At 47.7% G+C, this 21,107-nt stretch overlaps 1 protein-coding gene across 11 annotated transcripts in view; it reads left to right on the forward strand.

Moving 5' to 3' along the window:
* CHST10 (carbohydrate sulfotransferase 10) overlaps positions 1–13,754 on the forward strand; it is a 31,253-nt gene extending 17,499 nt beyond the window's left edge. For 9 of the 11 annotated variants that reach the window (XM_049856173.1, XM_049856168.1, XM_049856175.1 and 6 more), the window contains 5 exons: positions 2,347–2,438; positions 6,186–6,420; positions 6,603–6,686; positions 10,016–10,121; positions 11,525–13,754. In XM_049856173.1, coding sequence (XP_049712130.1) covers positions 2,347–2,438; positions 6,186–6,420; positions 6,603–6,686; positions 10,016–10,121; positions 11,525–12,062 — 1,055 coding nt within the window. In that variant the 3' untranslated portion in view covers positions 12,063–13,754. The remainder of the gene's footprint in view (positions 1–2,346; positions 2,439–6,185; positions 6,421–6,602; positions 6,687–10,015; positions 10,122–11,524) is intronic. The other 2 variants (XM_049856171.1, XM_049856177.1) reach the window with 2 other exon arrangements.
* Positions 13,755–21,107: the final 7,353 nt, after the last annotated feature.

Below are 21,107 nucleotides of genomic sequence, written 5' to 3' on the forward strand. Positions count from 1 at the left end.
ATTAAGGACGCTTCGGTTTCTGGGAAACCCGTTCAGCCTGTGACGGAGCTAAGCATTGCACCAGGAGTAGCAGAAAGCATCGTTGGAATGCTAGCGACCAAACAAGAATGGAATGAGAATTATTTATTAGCCTGTCAGTGCTCAAAGGTGACCAGGTGAAAGGAGGAGGGCAGACAGCCTCAGAGGCCTGGCGGTGCCTTCAGGAGTGTTGAAGGCCAACGGCACTGATGTTCTGCCTACTTTTACATAGTACACAGCATTCTCGTCCTTATTCGAGGTCCAGAACAGCTCCCGTACGCAGCGTTAATGAGAATTGCACTTTGACTCACAACATAGAAAAAAAGAAAAAGATCTTGGTGGGGTTCATAAAGGTGTGTGGCAGAGAGAGCTCACTGGGATCAAATCATGCTAAGGAGTAAGAGATAAGGGAGACGGGATGGTTGTTGTTGTCAGGGCATTTGTAAGATTGTTGTGAAGTCATCCTCGTGCAGGGGAGGAAGGAGGAGGGACATCCAGGCTGCACGGTCAGGCGTCCACTGCTCTCTGAGGAGGAAGGATGTTCAGTCCAACTGCCTGACTGGGGACAGGGACCGGGGAGCTGCAGCAGAGGTGCAGAGGGCTGACGTTCCAACCCAAAAGAGCAGGTTTTGATCTAACAGTTTTTAAGAAGTGAAATATGCCTTTGTGTAACTGACTTTCACCCTTTTATTTGACATCTGCTTTTTCTAACGACGATTTGAAAGTAAATATTTCTTGGTTTGCAGAGACAGGAAAGAGAGATGAAGGTTATCTTCAGATTCTACCCCAAGGTTTCCGAAAAGACTTGTAAATGACTACTCTGGGCACGGGGCACACACGTCCTAAGATTGCTGCAGCCTGACCTCCATCCCCGTAGCTTTTTTGTTTTCTTTTAAACTAATGTGTAAGTGCTAACTTGACTGCTGACTTGGCTTTTCTTTTTTTAATTAAAAAAAAATTTTTTTTTTTAGTTAATTGCAGATTCACACGCGGTTGTAAGAATAATACAGAGCTCCTTTGTGCCCTTTACTGTTTTCTGCCAACGGTTACATGTTGTAAGAACGATAGTGCCAGGAGAGTGATAGTGAGAGGCTCAGGTCCTGAAGCCTTCCACCACCACAGGCCCCTCTTGCTGCCACACAGCCTCCCTCTCCCAGTCCCCGTTCCCATTTGCTCCCCTGTACCTGACCCCTCTCCCCGGGCAACCACTAATCTGTTCTCCATCTTCATAGTTTGGCCACGTGAGAATTATGTCAATCATACGCTGTGTGACCTTTTGGGATTGGCTTTTTTCACTCAACATAATTCTCTGCAGATCCATCCAAGTAGCTGTCCATATCAATATTTCCTTCCTTTTTATTGCTGAGTAATATTCCGTGGTATGGATGGAACACTGTTTTTTTAACCATCCACCCATTGAAGGACATTTGGAGTGTTTCCAGTTTGGGACTATTAAAAATAAAACTTGTGTAAACATTTGTGTATAGGTTTTTATGTGAACATCATCTTCCTTTTTCTGGGGTAAGTTCCCAGAATGCAGTTCCTAGGTTCTGTGGTAGTTGCATGTTTAGTTTTGTAAGAAACGGCCGAACTCTTTCTCAGAGTGGCTGCACCATTTTGCATTCCCACCAGCGGTGTATGCGTGAGCCGGTTTCCCCACATTGTCTCCAGCATTTGGTATTGTCGCTGTTTATTCTTCTAGGCTTCCTGATAGTCATATAGGGATATCCCATGGTGGTTTAATTTGCATTTCCCTGATGGCTGCTGATGTTGAACACCTTTCCATGTGCTCTTAATTGCCATCTGTATATCTCTTTGATGAAATGTCTTTTCATGTCTTTAGCCCTTTTTCTAATTGAACTGTTCTTTTACTCTTGAGTTTTGAAAGTTCTTTTATATATTTTAGATACTAGTCCTTTGTCAGATAGGTGGTTTACAAATATTCTCCCACCGCCTGTAGCTTGTCATTCCTCACCTTCGCAGGGTATTCCTAGGAGGGAGCAGAGGTTTGATGAGGTCTAATTTATACATTTTCCAAAGATTTTCTCACATGTTGTCTTAAAGTTTTATGTTTAAAACTGAAGTCTGTGAACCATTTTGAGCTAATATTTGTATAAGGTGTGAGACTTGGGTTGAGGCTTATTTTTTTGCCTGTGAATTCAAGCTGCTGCAGCACCCTTTGCTGAAAGGCTAGCATCCTTTCATTCGGCTGCTTTCTCACCTTTGTAAAATATCAGTCGGACACAGTTGCGTGGATCTGTTCCCAGGTTGAACGTTCTGTCCCACTGAAGTGTGTGTAAGGAGACTCTTAACCTCTCTGTCTTCCAGTGTACGGTGCCAAACAGGAGTTTCTCTTCCTGACAACCGTGCCGGACGTGGGCAAGTTGCCAGAGGAGGAGCACTTTCCTGAGGAACTGAAGGTAGGCACAGCAAGGCAGCGGGCCCTGGTCCCCTCTCACGATGGCCAGCAGAAGAGCAGGACCGTTGGCACCTCCTGAGGAGGACAGTCACACAGGGGCCTTTGTTTGCCCAGCACAGCACTACTCAGCAGATGCTCTGACAGCTGGCTGGGTCTCAAACAGAGACCAGCTTTGGCAGGTGCTGTGCAGGCGGGATCCCCAAGAGTGAGATGGAGTGCGACTCTGTCGTCATGGCACGGCGAGGGCTGTGACCCCAGTATTGCCAAGATCAGTCACCGGGAGCCTCTTGGAAGGGTTGGCAGGCCTCCAGCATATGTGCGAGTCTGCCTTGCTGGGAGGACCTAAGCCTAGACACTGGATCATTGTTCATTTATAAAAATACCAGGCTTTCTTGGTGGGTGTGAGCAGATCCTTCTAGAAGCAAGTATACCTTCAGAGGATATTTTCTCATCAGAACTTTAAAATATTTATTACAGTTTACGAGCACCTTTTTGCAGGAACACAACTAACAGGGACGTGGGTGTGAAAGAGAAGGGCCACCACAGAAAGCAGGATTGGGCCTTGCAGAGAAACAATTCTCAGCGAAATAAAATAATAACTTTTCAGTTAATCCGCTGTATGTTAATTCATCTGTGCCGTGAGCCTGTGGTAAGATCTTTGAGAAATACGGAAGAGGTGTGTGGCATGAGCTTTATCTTCTCATAGCTTGTGCTGTAACTGCACGGGGAACTTAGGAGGAAGAGCGTGTGTGCTTGAGCCTTAGGCGCAAAATTCAGAGAGGACAGTTCTTTCGTTGATTTGCCTCCTCGTGGGTGTCTAGCCTGGCAGCAGCCTGAGAACCGTGCTATGAGCTGGAGGAGAGAACTGTGGAGTCGAGCTGAGTTGAGAAGACAGCTGTGCAGCAGGAGCAGAAAAACATGAATGAAATAATTCATGGTCTGGGAAGAGCTAGCCAAGCCCTGTCAGTGGTGCCCTGCCTTTCTCGTGAAGACAGCTAGGGGCTGGAGATGGGGAGGGTGCCAGCAAGCTCCGGGTCTCACGCGGGCATGGGGCCAAGGTGGCCAGGGAGCTTAGACAGCTCCACCAGGAGCTTAGAGGACTGGTCCCAGCGAGTCATCACAGGGGCTGCCCCAGGTGTAGTCAGGGTGGTGTTGCTAGGGCCCTGGGGTTGTCAGGAATTTTCAGACTCATAGAAAGCCTAGTTAGCTGGGCTTCCCTGTTCCCCAAAAAGTCACCAGAAAGTTCCCCCTCTCCCCAAAATACCTTCGCCTTTAAAATGCAAACACCCTTTAAAATGCTTGTTACCATTTGGACTCAACCATTGCCATTCTGCAGCCAGGCCAGCTTCTTGCCACTTCCTGTCTCACCTGTGGTGTCTCCCTCTCACCTGCCTTATCCATTCCCCAGCCCCAAGGCAGAGACACCTTTCCTCAAGGAGCCCTCCGTGGCTCCCCCTCCCTTTTATAGGAACCAGCCTCCCCTTTCTTGGTGCTTTCATTGAAGTGTGCTTCCACTTTATCACCACTTAGCTGCCTTACCATAGTTGCTTTTGTTACTTCTGCACATCTCTCTTCATCTTTTTAGCTTTTGCTTGGAAGAGGCACAGGACACATTTATTTTTATGTCCCTCACAGTGCTTTGTACGTCATGGGTGCTCTGTAAATGTTGGTCATGATGAATTCCTGAACCGCTGAGATAATTAGCCTTGCCGAGAGACTGGAGTTTGCTGGGTAAGGTCAGGAGGCAACCAGGAGAGCCAGGAAAGATCTTTGAGCCAGGATCATGGAATTTTAGAGTTAGAAGGGGTCTTGGGCAGCAGAGCAGCTAATCTACCCTCCTAGTTGTATGGATGAGAAAACCGAGCTAGGAAAGACCTTAATTATCCAAAGTCCTGTGAGAGTTGCTGGCAGAGCCGAAGTCTGCTGACTTACCCAGCACTCACCGTCCTCAACATTCCGGCTTGGAATTCAGGCTGAGTGGACAGGCTGAACCACAGCTTAACCAGAGAGACAGCTAACCCCCTGGCTCTTCATTCTCGGTTCAGACAAATGGGTAAGGCAGGCAGGCCATTTCTCTATTATGTGGGGATGACGTTGTGGCTCGTGATGTCCACCTCAGTGGGATCTTTCTCTTTAGATCCCTTTTGCACTTAAAAGTTCCCTACCCAGGATGGAGAGCCCTGGTTGGTGCAGTGGTTAAGAGCTTGGCTGCAAGCCAAAAGACCAGGAATTCGAATCCACCAGCCGCTCCTTGGAAACCCTATGGGACAGTTCTACTCTGTCCTATAGGGTCACCATGCGTCAGAGTCAGAGTGGACGGCAACAGGTTTGGGTTTTATTTTGTTTAGGATTGAAGTTGTGATATGAAAGAACCTAAACATGAGGATGTATAGACAATAAATAAACTGCTAATGGGCTCCTCTAAATGGTCAGTACTGCTAGGAATTTGCATCTGTTACCTTTTTATAAAACCAAAAAACCCAAACCTACTGCCATCAAGTCAATTCTGACTCATAGTGACCCCATAGGAAAGACTAGAGCTGCCCCATAGGGTTTCCAAGGGGCGGCTGGTGGATTCAAACTGCCAACCTTTTGGTTAGCAGCTGAGCTCTTAACCACTACGCCACTAGGGTTCCCACTTACCTTTCTATACTGTTCTTTTTTTCCCTATGAATTTAAAAATAAAAACTACAGTAAAATAGCTCAAACGTTTAAAGGTGGTAGTAGACATTACAAGAGCAGGATTTTTTTTCTCATCGTCGTCGTCATTTAACAATCAGATTTTTATTGAAACCTACTGTTTACAGAGCACACGCTTGTGCCAGACCCTGTGGGAAATAGACCATTTATTGGACAAGACCCTTGTGGTTGGGGGCGGCCTGTCTGGTTCACGAAGGACTACAGATCCTTCCACAAAAGCCCATCGTTGCTGATAACAGTATGTTGATCAGAGGTCCAGTCGTCACATGCACTGGAGACGAGTGGGGAGAAATTGGGCCACCTCATTTTATGCATGTCAGCTGCAGAGGTACCAAGAAGATACGTAATAAAAAAAAAAACCCTTCACCCATGGTGTTCCAGTACCTAGGCTTTTGCTGAAGTTGGGCATTTAAGTACAGCTCAGGCTCCATGTTTCGGCTTGTTTTGCTGGTGTTTTATTGTATCGGTTGTGACCTAAACCGGTAGGCCAGCAGCTCCGGTTGAGAAATCCTTTTGTTAGAGATTTACTTATTGTAACGGGAATTGCCCGTGTAACAGTATCTCCACGATAGCCCCTGTGTATACAGACGGCTGGTCTGTAGGTGGATTCTACGTGTACATTCTGAACTCAATCACATGAAGAGAAATGCTGAGGAGACTAACTGGGGGAGAAACTTGCCTTCACCAAAATTTCTGAAGTTTCTTGCTCTTTCCAGGAAATTCTGAGCCATAATGTCATCAGCACATAATAGAGAAATGGCCTGCCTGACTTACCCATTTGTCTGAGCCAAGAATGAAGAGCCAGGGGGTTAGCTGTCTCTCTGGTTAAGCTGTGGTTCAGCCTGTCCACTCAGCCTGAATCCCCAGCCCCCGGCGGGGAATCACTTACGTGGAGTCCTGGCATTTCCATGAGGGGGGCTCATGGTTCTCCCCACCGCATCCTAAGGCCCGGAGGAGACTAGGGCAGGCCCTCCCTGAGCGGCTGGCTCCTGCTGGGGCTCCATGCTCTTCGCCCCTAACGAAGCCCTCGTGTCTGTTTTGCTTCCAGCCAACCAGAAAAATGCTTCCGGAGAGCCGGCTCGTTCAGCCCCTGGTCCACACGGAGCGCCTGGAACTCATCCGAAACGTCTGCAGAGACGAAGCCCTGAAGAATCTCTCGCACACTGCTGTCTCCAAGTTTGTCCTGGACCGAATATTTGTCTGTGACAAGCACAAGATTCTCTTCTGCCAGACTCCCAAAGTGGGCAACACCCAGTGGAAGAAAGTGCTCATCGTCCTGAACGGTGCGTGCGGGGCCCGGGGCGTGTCTGCGCGGGTGGAAGCTGGCGGGTGGGTGAGGAAGACAGCAGAGGAGTCCCAGGGCGGGGTAGGTGAGGAAGACAGCAGAGGAGTCCCAGGGAGGATGGTTTCTGTGTAAGGACTGGTCACCTTGAAGCTGCTCCTTGTTGTTTTCTTTACCTGTTAGTGCTGTACTTTACAAGCTGGTGGTGGTACCGCAAATCACGGGTTCGAGCCGCCTGCCGCAAAGCCACTACTGAGACAGGAGGAGGTAACCAGTAAGACGGCTTTATTGAATACCAGTATTCAAGAGACAGAGGGGGTTAAGTTTCTCCCAAATTTTGTCTGCTCTAGAGGGTTGATGGGACGGTTTTATATGGGAAAGATCAGGGTTACGTAATGTTTTGAGCACGTAGTCCACAGATGGTTTTATACATCACAAAACAACTACAAAAACTTTTTTAAACTAAAGATAAACATGTCAGGGGTCTGGACTCTAATTAGTATATTTGTAACAGGCTGAAAAACTCTCCTAAGAATCTCTCGGCTAGTGGAGCTGTTTTGCCAAGTCCGCTGTGGCTGAGATAGGGAGCAAGAAAGAAAGCCTTCCCATCGGTTCTCAGGCTGAAGGCCATTTCTCAAGAGAACAAAGAAAGAAGAAAAGAGACCAAAGCCACGGGAGCTGAGATAGCTCCACACCCCTTTGGAAGAGACCGGTGCAGCTGGTGCAATTAAAAAATGTTTAGAGATTACTTAGAGCATTCTTATGGCACTCGTCATGTCAAGCTTTCAGTCACCTGTTTAGAGTAGGGGAGAACCTGTTGTAAGGTATTAGGGTGTTTGTTACGTTTAAGGGTGGAACAGGCTGCTCAGCTATGTTTTGAACAGAGCCTGCGCCATTTTCCAAGGACTAGAGATTAATCACAGCTTAAAAACAAATGAGAAAATATATTCTCCCTAATATTAAAACACTAAAGAAAATGTATTTTCGCTACTTCAGTGGGATTAGATAGTGATTGAGCACAGCCAGGGCCAGGTTCCCCTTGCTATGCACGTTGGAATCCGTATTCAGGCAGCTTGCCCCGGCCCATCCATCCCTTTCCTTCTTCTCATCAGATTCATTGCACTGACCCTTACCAGTCACTAGTCTGTGCTCCATTACTCAAGGCCAGATCACCGAGCCACCAGGAAGCTGCCCCACACAGCTGCCCTTCTCCCCAGCGCCTGGGAGGGGGGCCCTGCCATTGGGGCCTCCAGCCAGAGACAGCACAGCTCCTCATCCGAGTTTCCCGTCCCAGCTGCGTAGAAAGGAATTGTTGCCATTTTACGTGAAGCATTTATGTTCAGAGGTTTTTATCCACTTGCTTCAGGAGATCTAATATTTACCCCGTTACTGTCCAGTCGATTCCGACTCATAGCGACCCTACAGGATAGATAGAGTAGGACTGCCCCATAGGGTTTCCAAGGAGCGGCTCGTGAATTTGAACTGCCAGCCTTTTGGTTAGCAGCCAAGCTCTTAACTACTGCGCCACCAGGGCTCCCTAACCCAAACCAAACCTGCTGCCTTCAAGTCAATTCCGACTCAGGGCTCCTTACTGGGGAGCACATTCAGTCAGTGGGAAGTGACCTCACGCGCTGCACTTTTTGATTACTCACAGCTCTTTTCAGGCACCATATTTGTTTGTTTACATTTCAATTGCTCTGAACTAATCCAAGATAATTATGGCCTTTGTCTGTTAAATTCAGCTTCAGAAGGAACATAGTTCAAATTGACAGCCATGTGAATCCTGGACCAGGAGGCCCTTGGGTTCTCCACCCTCCAGGCACCTTTAAACCAAAAACCAATCCCATTGCTGTCTAGCAGATTCTAACTCATAGCGACCCTACAGGACAGGGTAGAACTGCCCCATAGGGTTTCCAAGGAGCTGTTGGTGGATTTGAACTGCTGACCTTTTGGTTAGCAGCTAAGCTCTTCCAGGCACGGTTAGTGATACTGTTTTCAGGGTTGCTGGTCGGTCTTTGCTGTCATTTGGCCTTTTCACAGGTTGTTTGGAGGAGAAAAAAGCTACACCTCATCTTCTGGTCATCAGGGTTATGACTAATGCACAGAACACGTTTCATTAAAGCCCTCTTGAGTAACGTGGTGGTAGTTGGTTTTTGTAAATTGGAGAATGAGGTTGCAAATACGGCAAGGAGTATACAAAAAGTTCTCACAAGTCTGCATGCAGCCTGAAGCGTCACACCTTAGGGAAGAAGTGAACACCCGCTTAATGCTGAGTCATTTAATAGCAGAAGGACTGGACCCTGTGGCTGTCTTCAGTTGTCCCTAGATGCACCTGGGCAGTCCAGAGGCAAATCCACAGAACCTTTTCTGGGATCCCTCTTGAGAGTGAAGGTTTCGTCTCTCTTGTTTGTACAGCCACCCCCTATAGCATGTAGCACAGAGTCCTGTACTGGTGCTCCAGAACTGTCATCAGAGGGAGTGGACAAGGCAGACAAGGCTGTGGCCACCGCTCGTAGAGCCAGGCAGAGACTCGGCCCTGCCAGCGCTGCAAGCTCAGTGCCATAGGTGAGCACAAAGAGGGATGGTGGGGTTTGCAGAGGCTTGGTGAGGCCTTCTCCACATGATGCCTATTTATTGCCATTTGTGTAAGTTTAGAAAAGAGTGGAAAACCTGCCCAACCTGCCAGCCTTCGGGGTGTATCCCACCCACATTTGGTCAGCAGCCTGGCCCCGGGGGACTGGCTTCAGAGGACAGACCATGGCTCTGCACACTGGCCTGCCTTGCTTTAGAGGCCTGTTGTCCTCTGGTGGCGCGGTGGTGAAGAGCTCAGCCACTAACGGAAAGGTCCGCAGTTGGAATCCACTGTCCGTCTCTCGGAAACCCCATGGGGCAGTTGTGTTCTGTCTGACAGGGTTGCTGTGAGTCGGAATCGACCCAACGGCAGCGGGCTTGGTGTTTTCGGTTTGGCTGTCCTCTGCTGAATCCTGCTTCAAATGTACCCCAGGTTTCCCAGGACGTTAGATCTTTCTGGCATCAAAACCCCTTGCTGCTGGCCAGTGTGGGATGCCGTGAGGCCACCTGAGAAGCGCCCTGGGCTGGGGACGTGGCTGCGGTGAGAGTTCAGCCTGACAGTAGTGTGGGTGACCGTGGTGGCGCTGTCTGTGGCCAGTTAGCAGTGTGCTTACAGTCCTGTTCCTCTGGCATTTCCCCCCAGTTTCAGAGTAGGATAAATACCGCTCGTTTAGATGCTCAGCTTGCGTACGGTGATCTTTCTTTAATGGCAGGTTTAAGCCAGTTTCGGTGCGTTGCCAGAGGTGGTTTTTGCCAGTGTGTCTTTCTACCCCTCGTTCCCACTCCCTTCTTGCTCCCTGTAACTCACCTGTGAATTCTCATTGGCGTATGGATTGCCAAAAGTTTTTCTTCATCGTCTGATCCTGCCAGAAGAAGCGGTTGGAATTCAGACGCCTAAAGGTCAATGTCGAAGGCAGGTCTGTCATGCGTGCCATGGGGAGCATGAGGTCCGAGTTAGAAGAGATGGGCGTCTTTCTTGAAGGGTGGTACTGAGGCTGGCAGCCTTCTCTTTGTTTACTTCCCAGGAGCTTTTCCTTCCATTGAAGACATCCCTGAAAATGTGGTCCATGACCACGAGAAGAACGGCCTTCCCCGTCTGTCTTCCTTCAGCGACACAGAGATTCAGAAACGGTCAGAGCAGGTGTCCCACGGGGAGGGAGCCGACACTGTGGTAAAACCCGAGGCTTAGATCTGTACTTGCCACGCGTTCCATATTGCCCACGGGTTCCTGGGGCGGTGGGTCTGTGCTGGCGAGGGCAGCAGAGAGTGTACCCAGTGCCAGTGCAGTTAAATCCCTGAGTCCTGGTGGGAACTTGAGAGCTCTTCTTCAGAACCACCTCTAGGCAGGCCATTAAAATGGAAATGACATCTCCTTATTAATGGAATAAGTGGTCACTTTTGCTCTGCTTTGTTAAGCTTTGTGATTCCTTACTGAATATGATCTTGTCTTCCTAAAAAAGAGACCTAGGCTGTAGGGACACCCCATTTCGTTTTTCATTTTTTTCCAAAGGCGTGTACCTGCCTCCCCTGTGGCAGCCACTGGGCAGTGATGGCGTCGGCTGGCAGAGCAGAAAGACCTCACTGATCACAGCCGGCACGGGAGCGCTCAATACTTTGACATGCGCTGTAACAATCACGTAGCTAATGAATGGAAAAGCTCTCCTCGTCAGCCATGAAGTGGCCCTGTAGTGCGTAAACAGCAGGTCACCCACTGAATTTTGACCTCCCACGTTTTCATTGCTTCCAATTCTGGTTAAGTCAGTCTCTCCAACTTGGACAAAACCTTTAAAATGCAAATGATAAATACCAGATCAGAGATTCTACTGAGTGAGGACTGTCCTGTTCACCCCTTAAGCACTTATCGCATGGGGGTTTTGTGAGGTTAAATTAAGACGTAAACATTCTGTAAATATCGTGATGCTGTTGTTGTTACTGTCCTTGCTCCTGCGAGCAGTTCACACCACTAACCCTCCTCTGCTGGCACCGTCTTTCCTGCCAGCTGGAGTGTGAAGCCTTCTCGCCATTTTCTCCTACCACACCCCTCTCTTTCTCCCCTTCCCTCTGGCAGTTCTGAATTGAATTTTTAAAGGTACACCTTTAAAGTAACTTTTTCTGGCCTCAGCTGTTCCTAACTCACTCACAGTACCTTCACTTAACACTTTTCTTCCCCAGGAACAAAACTTTTAAGCATTCTTGGCGTTCTGAAATATTCAAGTAAGACAGAAAAAAAAAAAGATAAAACATAGGTTAAATAGAGTTCCTTGCAGCAGCTGGCCCCTAGGATGGATACTGTGGCCTTGGACAAGATCCGATTTCCCAGCCTGCTTCCTCACCTGTAAAATGGGTTAATAACAGGCTTGTTGAGTGAATTAAGTAAGAGATGCATGCAAAGCACTTAGCGCAGTGATTGGCACGAGGGAGGAGGCGAGAAATAGCAGCCGTTTGGCCACTGCCTCCCTTCTTCACTGTCCGGCCCCCACGACCATTACCACCTGCAACGCCTTGCCTAACTACTTGTTCCTATTTTTCCTTAGATTGAAAACATACTTCAAGTTTTTTATTGTCCGAGACCCATTTGAAAGACTTATTTCTGCATTTAAGGATAAGTTCGTTCACAACCCTCGCTTTGAGCCTTGGTACAGGCATGAGATCGCCCCTGGCATCATCAGGAAATACCGGCGGAATCGAACGGAGACCCGGGGGATCCAGTTTGAAGATTTTGTGCGTTACCTGGGTGATCCGAACCACAGATGGTTGGATCTTCAGTTTGGTGACCACATCATCCACTGGGTGACCTTCGTACAACTCTGCGCCCCCTGTGAGATCACATACAGCGTGATCGGACACCACGAGACCCTGGAGGACGATGCTCCGTACATCTTAAAAGAAGCCGGGATCGACCATCTTGTGTCCTACCCGACCATCCCTCCAGGCATCACCGTGTACAATAGAACCAAGGTGGAGCACTACTTCCTGGGGATAAGCAAGCGAGACATCCGGCGCCTGTATGCACGTTTTGAGGGGGACTTTAAGCTCTTTGGGTACCAGAAACCGGATTTCTTGCTAAACTGATACTTAGGACCTGTGCGTTCTAGTATTTTTGTTGGACCAGGGGCTGACCAGGTGGAGATCTGAGTTAGGACAGCCAGTCTCCCACACACCCTGTTAGCACCTTGGCTTGTGAAGTGGGGCCCGACTGTTATCACTTAGTCTGGGCATAAGGTGAATTGAACGGCCCCCATTCCACCCCGACTGGTGTCACTAGGATGCCACTATGTTTGCCCTCCTCAGAGGAAGAAAAAGACTAAAAATGTGCAGCCTGACAGACCGGGAAGAAAAATGGCACCATGTCGGGAGTCGTTCACTCCGAGAGGTGGGCTCAGCCTGTGGCAATCCATGATGGTCAGGAGGTGGCCTTGCCTGTAACAGGTGGACCTCAGCCGTGGCGCCCAGCACGTCCAGGTGGAATAGGAGAAGCCAGCGGACAGCAGAAGTCGCAGGAGCTAACACCAGATCAAACTCTAGTCATAAGACGGCACCTCTGCGTTCGTTTCAGCGCTGCTAGGATCACGGAGGCCAAGCAGACGTTCCGTGTGGATTAGTGTTTTCTTCTGAATTTCAGTAATGACCAAAGGGCAGTTGCAGGCAGAGCATCTTCTCAGAATACATCCCTGTATAACGCTAGTTCATGCTTCCGAACCTCTGCCTGCCAAGCCGTTATCTGGTTCCAGCCAAGAGATCACACTTTTGGAAAGTGAGGGGGTATATGTTTCCACCCAAGAAAGGGAACGTCTTCGGGGGCCTTAAAGGGAACAGGGCACGATACACGAAGGCCTGGCGGGTTCCGGAGCTGAGGATGTTTGCCGTGGATTTGGGCACATTGTTCTGACGGTTGTGCGGCCTCTTGGTCTCCCCTCTCTGGACGGGGCACGGGGGAGGTCTCCACCACCCCCTTCCAGGCACCCGCCCCAGGACCGAAGGCAAGCGTGGGCAGTATGCCAGCACTGCAGAATTGGGTACGGTTCACACACTTCAGTTTCCGTTCATCTCAGCCTATAGTCACCCCCAGCCATTTCTCATCATGCCATCAAGTTGGGTGATTGAGTTCACCAGCAATAAAATCCTGGGCCGACGCAGCCACCAGGCCCCAGCGAGGAGCCAGCCATAGGTACCATCTGACAGCGAGGGCCCCTGAGGGAGGGGGCAGTTGCCCTGTGGGGAGCCCTGAGATCTCAGCCTTGAACAGGTGGTCCCAGGGCTGAGGGGCGGGAGCTGAGCGTTCCTTCTGGGCAGCCTCTCGACCTTTCATTTTTCTCAGAGTAGCAGTGGGAAGAAAGCTTTCTGAGTTTGTAAATGTGAAAACAAAAATACGTGCCAAACCTGACTGTGCTGCAGCTCAGAGAAAGGTGCTCACGGCTCCGCAGGACCCCGAAAGCCTCAAAACGGGACAGGTGCGAGGAGGCCTGCTGGTCGCTGGGCAGCGGTGAGGAGGTGAGGCCCGGGTGACAGCATCAGTGAAGCAGCAGTTACTGTCACGGCCACTTGTCCCCGACTGACACCTGAACCCAACTGACACCTGAAGGATGTAACACTTGAGTTGTTTTTATACGAAGTTTTAGTGGAGTCTCATTAAATCATTTCAGACCTAATGAGCAGATTGATTTCCTATTTGACATGTAACAGTGTGGCTAATGTATGTGAATTTAAGGCCTTAAAGTTAGTCCTAATTAAAAGAAAAGAAAAGAAAAAAAACCATTTCCTCTGGAAGGCAAAACTGTGGTCACCTGTTTTTTGTTCGTGTTGTTTTCTCTTCCCTCTTTCTTTTTCGTGAAGGAAAATTGGCATTGGGATCTGTCTCAGTCACCTAGTGCTGCTGTAACAGAAATACCACAGTGGATGGCTTTAACAAAGAAAAATTTATTTTCTCACAGTGTAGTAGGCTAGAAGTCCAAATTCAGGGCATCAGCTCCAGGGGAGGGCTTTCTCCATCTGTCGGCTCTGGAGGAAGGTCTTTCTCGCTCATCTTCCCCTGAACTAGAAGCTTCTCTGCACAGGAACCTCAGCTCTAAAGGATGCGCTCTGCTCCTGGTGCTTCTTTCTTGGTGGTATGAGGTCCCCAGCTGTCTGCTTGCTTCCCTTTCCTTTTATCTCTTCAGAGAGAGAAGGTGGTGCAGGCCACACCCCAGGGAAACTCCATTTACCTTGGATCAGGGGAGGTGACCTGAGTGACGGTGGTGTTACAATCCCACCCTAATCCTTTTAACATAAAATTGTAATCACAAAATGGAGGACAGCCACCAACTACTGGGAATCATGGCCTAACCAAGTTGATACACACATTTTTGGGGGGACATAATTCAATCCATGACAGTCATTTTCCTGATATGCTTTGCCGTGAGATGGACTGACATGACAGCCACAATGATGGGCCCCGACGTGTCAAGGATCAGGAGTGTGGCACCAGACCGGGCAGTGTTTCCTTCCATAACACCTAGGGTGGCCATGAGTCAGAGAGACTCGATGGCAAGTGACAACAACAAAAACAATACGAGCAGTTACATGTTTAAGTACTGTTTTGTGAAGGAAGTTTACTAGGACGTCACGGAAGGAGTGTTGGAGAGACATTTCCATTGTGATGCCATACATGCTGGGGATCAGGGTGCTGCAAGGAGGGGAAAAGCCACAGGCCTTTGCGGGATCAGTAGCCTCATACAACTCTATTAAGGCTAACGATGGCTTGTTTACACTTTGGGTAACAAATCCCAAGCTTGATGAATGGGTGACGATCTCACTGTGCATCTGTGTCGCACAGTCTGACTGTTTTCTATAGTTTATGCTCTGTGAACCTGTAAAGTCTGTCTGGTTTTCAAAAACGTCTCCACCACAGGGCATGATGTCAGCTATGGTGCTGTGCTCTCAGGCCACCAGCCTGTGGGAACTGCTATCCAACCCCAGCTTTCGGGCTTAGAGCGTTTTACTTATTTGGGCATCAACACATTTTTTCAACATAATTAGAGTGTATGTATAATTATGAAAGTAAGTGCCTATCAAGGGGTTGGCATCAGAGGCTGCCGGGTAGTACTGGTTACGTGTAGTGTAGACGTGCATGGAAGTACATCTCATTCTAGTCCTTTCGCTGTCTTGGCATATAATTAATTAACATCACCCACTGTGTTTTCCTTAGTTTTTTTTTTTTTTTTTCCCAGTAGGAGTAATAATACTGCCTACCATGCTGGGGGAAATCCTGGTGTAGTAAAGAGTTCAGCTGCTAACCGAAAGGTCGGCAGTTCGAATCCACCAGATGCTCCTTGGAAACTCCATGGGGCAGTTCTACTCTGCCCTATAGGGTCACCATGAGTTGGAATCAACTCGACGGCAATGGGTTACCACGCTGGGAGCCCTGATGGCTCAGTGGTTAAGAACTCAGGCTGCTAACCAAAAGGTCGATGGTTTGTATCCTGTAGGGTCGCTATGAATCAGGATCAACTGAAAGGCAACGGGTTTGGTGTTATTTTCGCTGTTACCACACTGGGATGTTGTGCTACAGAGTGTAATATTTCCTCCGTGTTAGTGCTGAGGAGGTGATACAGGCTAACGATACATGTAAGATCAAGAAGACTGTTAACAGCTATAGAATTTAATAAGGAAAGAACATTTTGGTTTTATTCTCCACTTTGAGGTTGTAAAGGACACCACCAGGCTTTTCCAGAGCACCGTCACTCGGTGCCCCTGGTAAACAGGAGGGCATCACCCTCCTCTTCCTCGTTACCATCAAATAGCAAGCCCCGTGGAGGGCTCGAAATATGCGATCCACAAAGAGCTTACAGTATAGCAATGAGGAGCTCTATCTCCTGGGAATGTGCACTCAGAATACTGGTAATTCAGTATATCCTTTTTTTTTTAGGTAAGTAAGACTGGTATAATTTTTAGAGAAATTAAACCTCGTATAAAGGAAGTAATCTCAAGAAGGACTACTTTTTCAGCTGAGAATCTTGATGGGGTTGGATGTACAAAGGGACCTGAAGCTAATTCCATATGTTAAAAATAATTAAAACTCCCTGAAATTTGAAAATAAGGTTTATTCTGAAGAGTTACTCTGTATGTCTATAGGGAGGCCGTTTGGATTCCAGAAAAAGCAAATGGCTTGAAGAAGGTAGACAATGGGGTTTATAAAGAGAAGGAAAAAAACCAAACCCTGTTGCCATCAAGTCCCATATGGTTTTCAAGGAGCGCCTTTTTTGGTTAGCAGCCAAATTCTTAACCATTTCACCACCAGGGTTTCCAACATAGATCAACCATTGGCTAATTTTACCATGATTGAACTCTGCCTTCCCCCCTTGGCTGAGACCCACTGATACCAGTTTACTTCAGGCCTGGCTGGTAATAATTTGGCCCTCTACCCACCTTTGGCCGGAAGACTAAGATTTAAATTAGAAGATAATGAGCCCCGGTGGTGAAGTGGTTAACAGCTGGAATCCACCAGCCGCTCCTTGGAAACCTTATGGGGCAGTTCTACTCTGTCCTATAGGGTCACTAAGGCTCTGAATCAAGGCCACAGCAATGGGTTTCATTTGATGACTATTCTTTTCTAGCAGGGTAAGACACATTTACGTTGTTAGCAGTTTCTGGCAGGTTTTTGTTTGCAATTTGGGTCAGGCTTTTTATGGTTAATATTTGGTTTCGTGGATAAGAAAATCCTTATCAAACTAAAATGTCTGTTATCTCCCTATTCAGCTCGTAGAAGGGGCCAAGAGCAGTTAGATCTCCACCTTAAGATAGAAAAATGATAGAGGTAGATCTTAAGGGGGGTAAGGTGAACCCAGGTGAGAGGTTACAGAGGGTATTATAAATATTTATGGTGAGAGCTTAGGGTCTTCTGAGGGCCTTCCCAAGCAAAGGCTGCTGTAGTTAGTTGCCTTCAAGTAGATTTCAACTCCTGGCAACTTCATGTGTGCAGAGTAGACCTGCTCCATAGAGTGGTCAAAGGCCCTGCACTGGATTTGGTTTTTTCGATGAAACTTAAATGTTTTCTTAAACTTCCCCCAGGGAACAGGCTTTTCTGCCCTGATTCAGCTGAGTCAGGTCAAACGAAGGCAGCTTTGCAGGAGAGGTCTTCCAAGGAACCTCTGAAACTCACTTCCATTGATTCCAACGCATAGTGGCCCCTTCGGACAGAGTAGAGCTGCCCTATAGGGTTTCCAAGACTGCATTTTCTAGAGAAGCAGATTGCCCCACCTTTGTCCTGTGGAGCAGCAGCTGGTGGGCTCCAACTACACACCTTTCAGTTAGCAGCCGAGCATTTAACCACTGCACTGCCAGGGCCCCAGTTAAAGACTGAAAAAAAAAAAAAACCAAAGCTGTTGCCCTTGAGTCGATTCCGACTCAAAGTGACCCTAAAGGACAGTGTAGGACCCCATAGGGCTTCCAAGAAGTAGCTGGTGGATTTGAACTACTGACCTTTTGGTTACCAGCCAAGCATTTAACCACTGCGTCACCAGGGCTCCAGTAAAATACTACCAAAAACCAAATCAAATCCATTGTCATTGAGTCGATTCCCTCTCATAGTGTCCCATAGGACAAAGTACAACTGCCCCATAGGGTTTCCAATGAGCAACTGGTGGATTCGAACTGCTGACCTTTTGGTTAGCAACTGAGCTCTTAATCACTACCACCAGGGGTCCAGTGACCCACTAGACAGGTCAAATACCTACTATTCTCTGGGTGTGAGGCTTTTAAGGAGCCCCAACCCTGTTCCACCTTGTCCAGTGACTGCCAGGTGCTGGTGTTCACTGTGATTGTGGGCTGTTGGTTTGAAAGGCTACTGCTGTGAGGCTGAAGAGAGGGGAAGCGGGGAACTTCAAACACTGCCAAACTCACCGTCCCTACCATGATTCAACTGTCTTTCCTAAACAAATTCTCCCTGGATTGCTGCAAGCCTTTGTTTCATTTCCAGATTTCTAAAAATGTTTATCCTGACAAATTTTGCCAGTTTCCTCATTGCTTTTATGGAGGAGAGGGTTTTTAAAGGACCTTACTGTGATATTTTTCCCCGATGTCACCCCTTAGTCTCCTTAGGTGTGAAAACAAATTAGAAACGGTAGTGATCGTTACACAACATGATGATATAATTAACGTCATTGATTTCTACATTGTCAAGAGGAAAAAACCAGGAACTCTGCCAGAAGGAAAGCAAAGAGATTTATTGAGGGCCTGAGTCGGTTCCAACTGGGAAACGATCCATTCACGAAGTGAACCCAAGCACTGGAGAATTGAGGGTACACAGGCATACGGTGAAATCGGGGACTAAGAGTACAGTTTTCTGATTGGTGTTTTGTAGCTGTTGGCAAGTGGGAAGGAGGACAGATCAAAGCAGGAGTAGAGAAAGACTGGCTCAAAACGTGTGTGTGACTTGGATTGGTTCAAGTGCTGACAGGAGGGGTCTATATGCTAAGCAATGCCGGGAAAAACCATAAACATTTAAAATAAGTTGTTTTTTGAATTTTTTTTTCTTAAATGGATTGATTGACCCTTTAAGTGTGGCCAGCAAGAGTGAGTCTTAACAGAAACTTCTTGGCACAGGGCTCCTCAGGTGATTTTTGCTGAAGCCACCTGCATCAAGATCCCCTAACCGTGGCGATAAAGATTTCCTGAGCTACAGGCTGAAATGCTGTTTTGCAGGGTACAGTAAAAAGTTACAGAAGGTCAGGAGCTGCCTTCTTAAAGTGGCAATTAAACCTTTGCTCTGACATGGAGCCCAGCCTCAGGCCTAAGTAGCCATTTTACTAAGTCAAGCATCTCAGTGTTGGAGCTCTTGCAGAGCGCGTCAAAACGGTTGAAATGTTTTTGTACGTATATTTCACTACGATTTTTAAAAAAACTAGAAATGAGTACAGAATTATCCACCGACATGTGAGTAAATGGGCATTTTTTTGGTAACGTATTTCATAAATTTTTTTACAACACCTTCAGCAGGATTTATATACATTTTAGCGCTTTTGCCACTTGTTTAGCCCTAAGCCAAAAAAACAAGCCAACTGCCGTTGAGTCCATTCTGACTCCTAGTGACCCTATAGGACAGAGTAGAACTGCCCCATAGGGTTTCCAAGGAACAGCTGATGGATTCCAGCTTTTGGTTGGCACCTGAGCTGTTAACCACTGCGCCACCAGGGCTCCAATACTATGTTTCGCCATAAAAAAAAAAAAAAAACCTGTTGCCGTCTATTCCTACTCATAGCGACTCATCACAGGGAGTCAGAAACTGCAGGTCTCTAAAGAGCGCCATCCATCTGAACCAAGGGAAAGTGAAGAAAACCAAAGACTTAAGGGAGCCATCGGTCCAAAGGACTAATGGATCACACGAACCACAGCCTACAGGACCTCGAGCCCAGAAGAAGTAGATGGTGCCCAGCTACCATTACTGACTGCTCTGACTGGGATCAACAGAGGGTCCGGGCAGGGTGGGAGAAAAATATAGAACAAAAAATCCAATTCACAAAATAGACCAGACTCACTGGTCTGACAGAGACTGGAAGAACTCCAAGACTATGGCTGGAAGATACCCTTCTAATCTGGAAATGAAGTCGTTGCTGAAGATCAAGTCCTGGCCAAACAATAGAGAAGCCCATAAGATAAATAACACCTCAGAGGAACATATACCTTAGAACAGTCAACTATACGGGATCAAAGGGGCAATCTTTTCCAAGAGCAAAGATGAGAAGGCAGGAAGGGGTACAAAATCAGGACAAAAGGAACACGGAACCCAAGACGGAAATAGGGGGAGAGCTGACGCACTGTGGGGAATGAAACCAAGGCCATGAAACACTTCACGTACAGTACACACTATTGAATGGGGACTCTCTTAATTTGCTCGGTAAACTTTGAAACGCACAGCACGTTTGGGGCTGTTGGGTGTGGTATGTGTAATCGGTGGCCAAAGGTAGGTTGATGAAGAAAATGCCTGGTGTGGCCACTCTTCTGGAGCAAGCAAACATCTGAGTTGGTCATGCACTGGTCCCAGGCCCTCAGCAATGTTCTTTGGCACCAGCCACACAGCTCCAGGGCTACCCAGGCTTGGTGGGCTTAAGAGGTGAGATATATTCATTCTGGTATTGTTTCTAGGTGCAAACTATATTCTAGGCTCCATGCTAGAAGCTGTTGGGGGAAAGATGTGACTCCCTTCTACGAACTCAGTTTCACGAGAGAGACTCAAACCTGCACATGTGGCCGATGGTGAGGGATTACAAATCAGGTCTTTGCTCTTTAAGTCAGCACAGAAACCCTGGGAGAGTAGTGATTAAGGGATACAGCTGCTAACCAAAATGTTGGTAGTTGGAGTCCAACAAGCGCTCCTTGGAAACTCTTTGGGGCAGTCCTACTGCGTCCTATAAGGTGGCTAGGAGTTGGAATCAACTCCACAGCAATGAGTTAGTTTTTTGGGTTTTATTTTTTAAGTTGGCACCTGTGCAGATGGCTAATGGCTCATCTCACTTATCTTTCTTAAGTATTTAAGTGGTTTTAGACTATTGATTTGTTAAAGAATTCACTCCAAAAAAGTAAGCTGGTTCAGGCTTACATCTATTGGGTATTCAACCTCTAGCCAGAGCATACAGGTTGTTGGGTTAGACTATGGCAAGTTGCTAATTTGGATTGAGGGGTGTGTTAATTGAGCTGTTTGTAAATGTGAGAATGGGGGTGGGGTGGGTGGGTGGGTGGGTGGTGACTATGAAGTCAGTATTTTACTGCCCTGACAAAGTGAAGAGGGTGGGCTACACACAGGTGGGTAGAAATGAGTTTCTAAATGACAGAGCAGCGTGCATGCATCTGAGTTAGTTTCCTTTTCTAAATATGAATATCCTCCTACAGGAGTCAGGCCTAGGACTAAGCCGAAGTCACTCCAGTAGGCAGTAATCACCTAGCATCTCTCAGAGCAGCTATGAACACCCTAACCTTTGGAGATTCGCAGAGAAGGCTTTAGAGAGGAAGGAGCCAGAGGTTCTTGTGGATGAAATGTTCTGAGGAGAGAAAAGATGTCACATACGCAGGGCATAGAGATTCCGCAAATAATCCAAACAAGGGCGCTGACGCTGTTCCCTCCGCTACATGGATGAGGTTCTTGCC

This window comes from Elephas maximus, chromosome 17, assembly GCF_024166365.1.
Source record: "Elephas maximus indicus isolate mEleMax1 chromosome 17, mEleMax1 primary haplotype, whole genome shotgun sequence".
In the NCBI taxonomy this organism is placed as follows: domain Eukaryota; kingdom Metazoa; phylum Chordata; class Mammalia; order Proboscidea; family Elephantidae; genus Elephas; species Elephas maximus.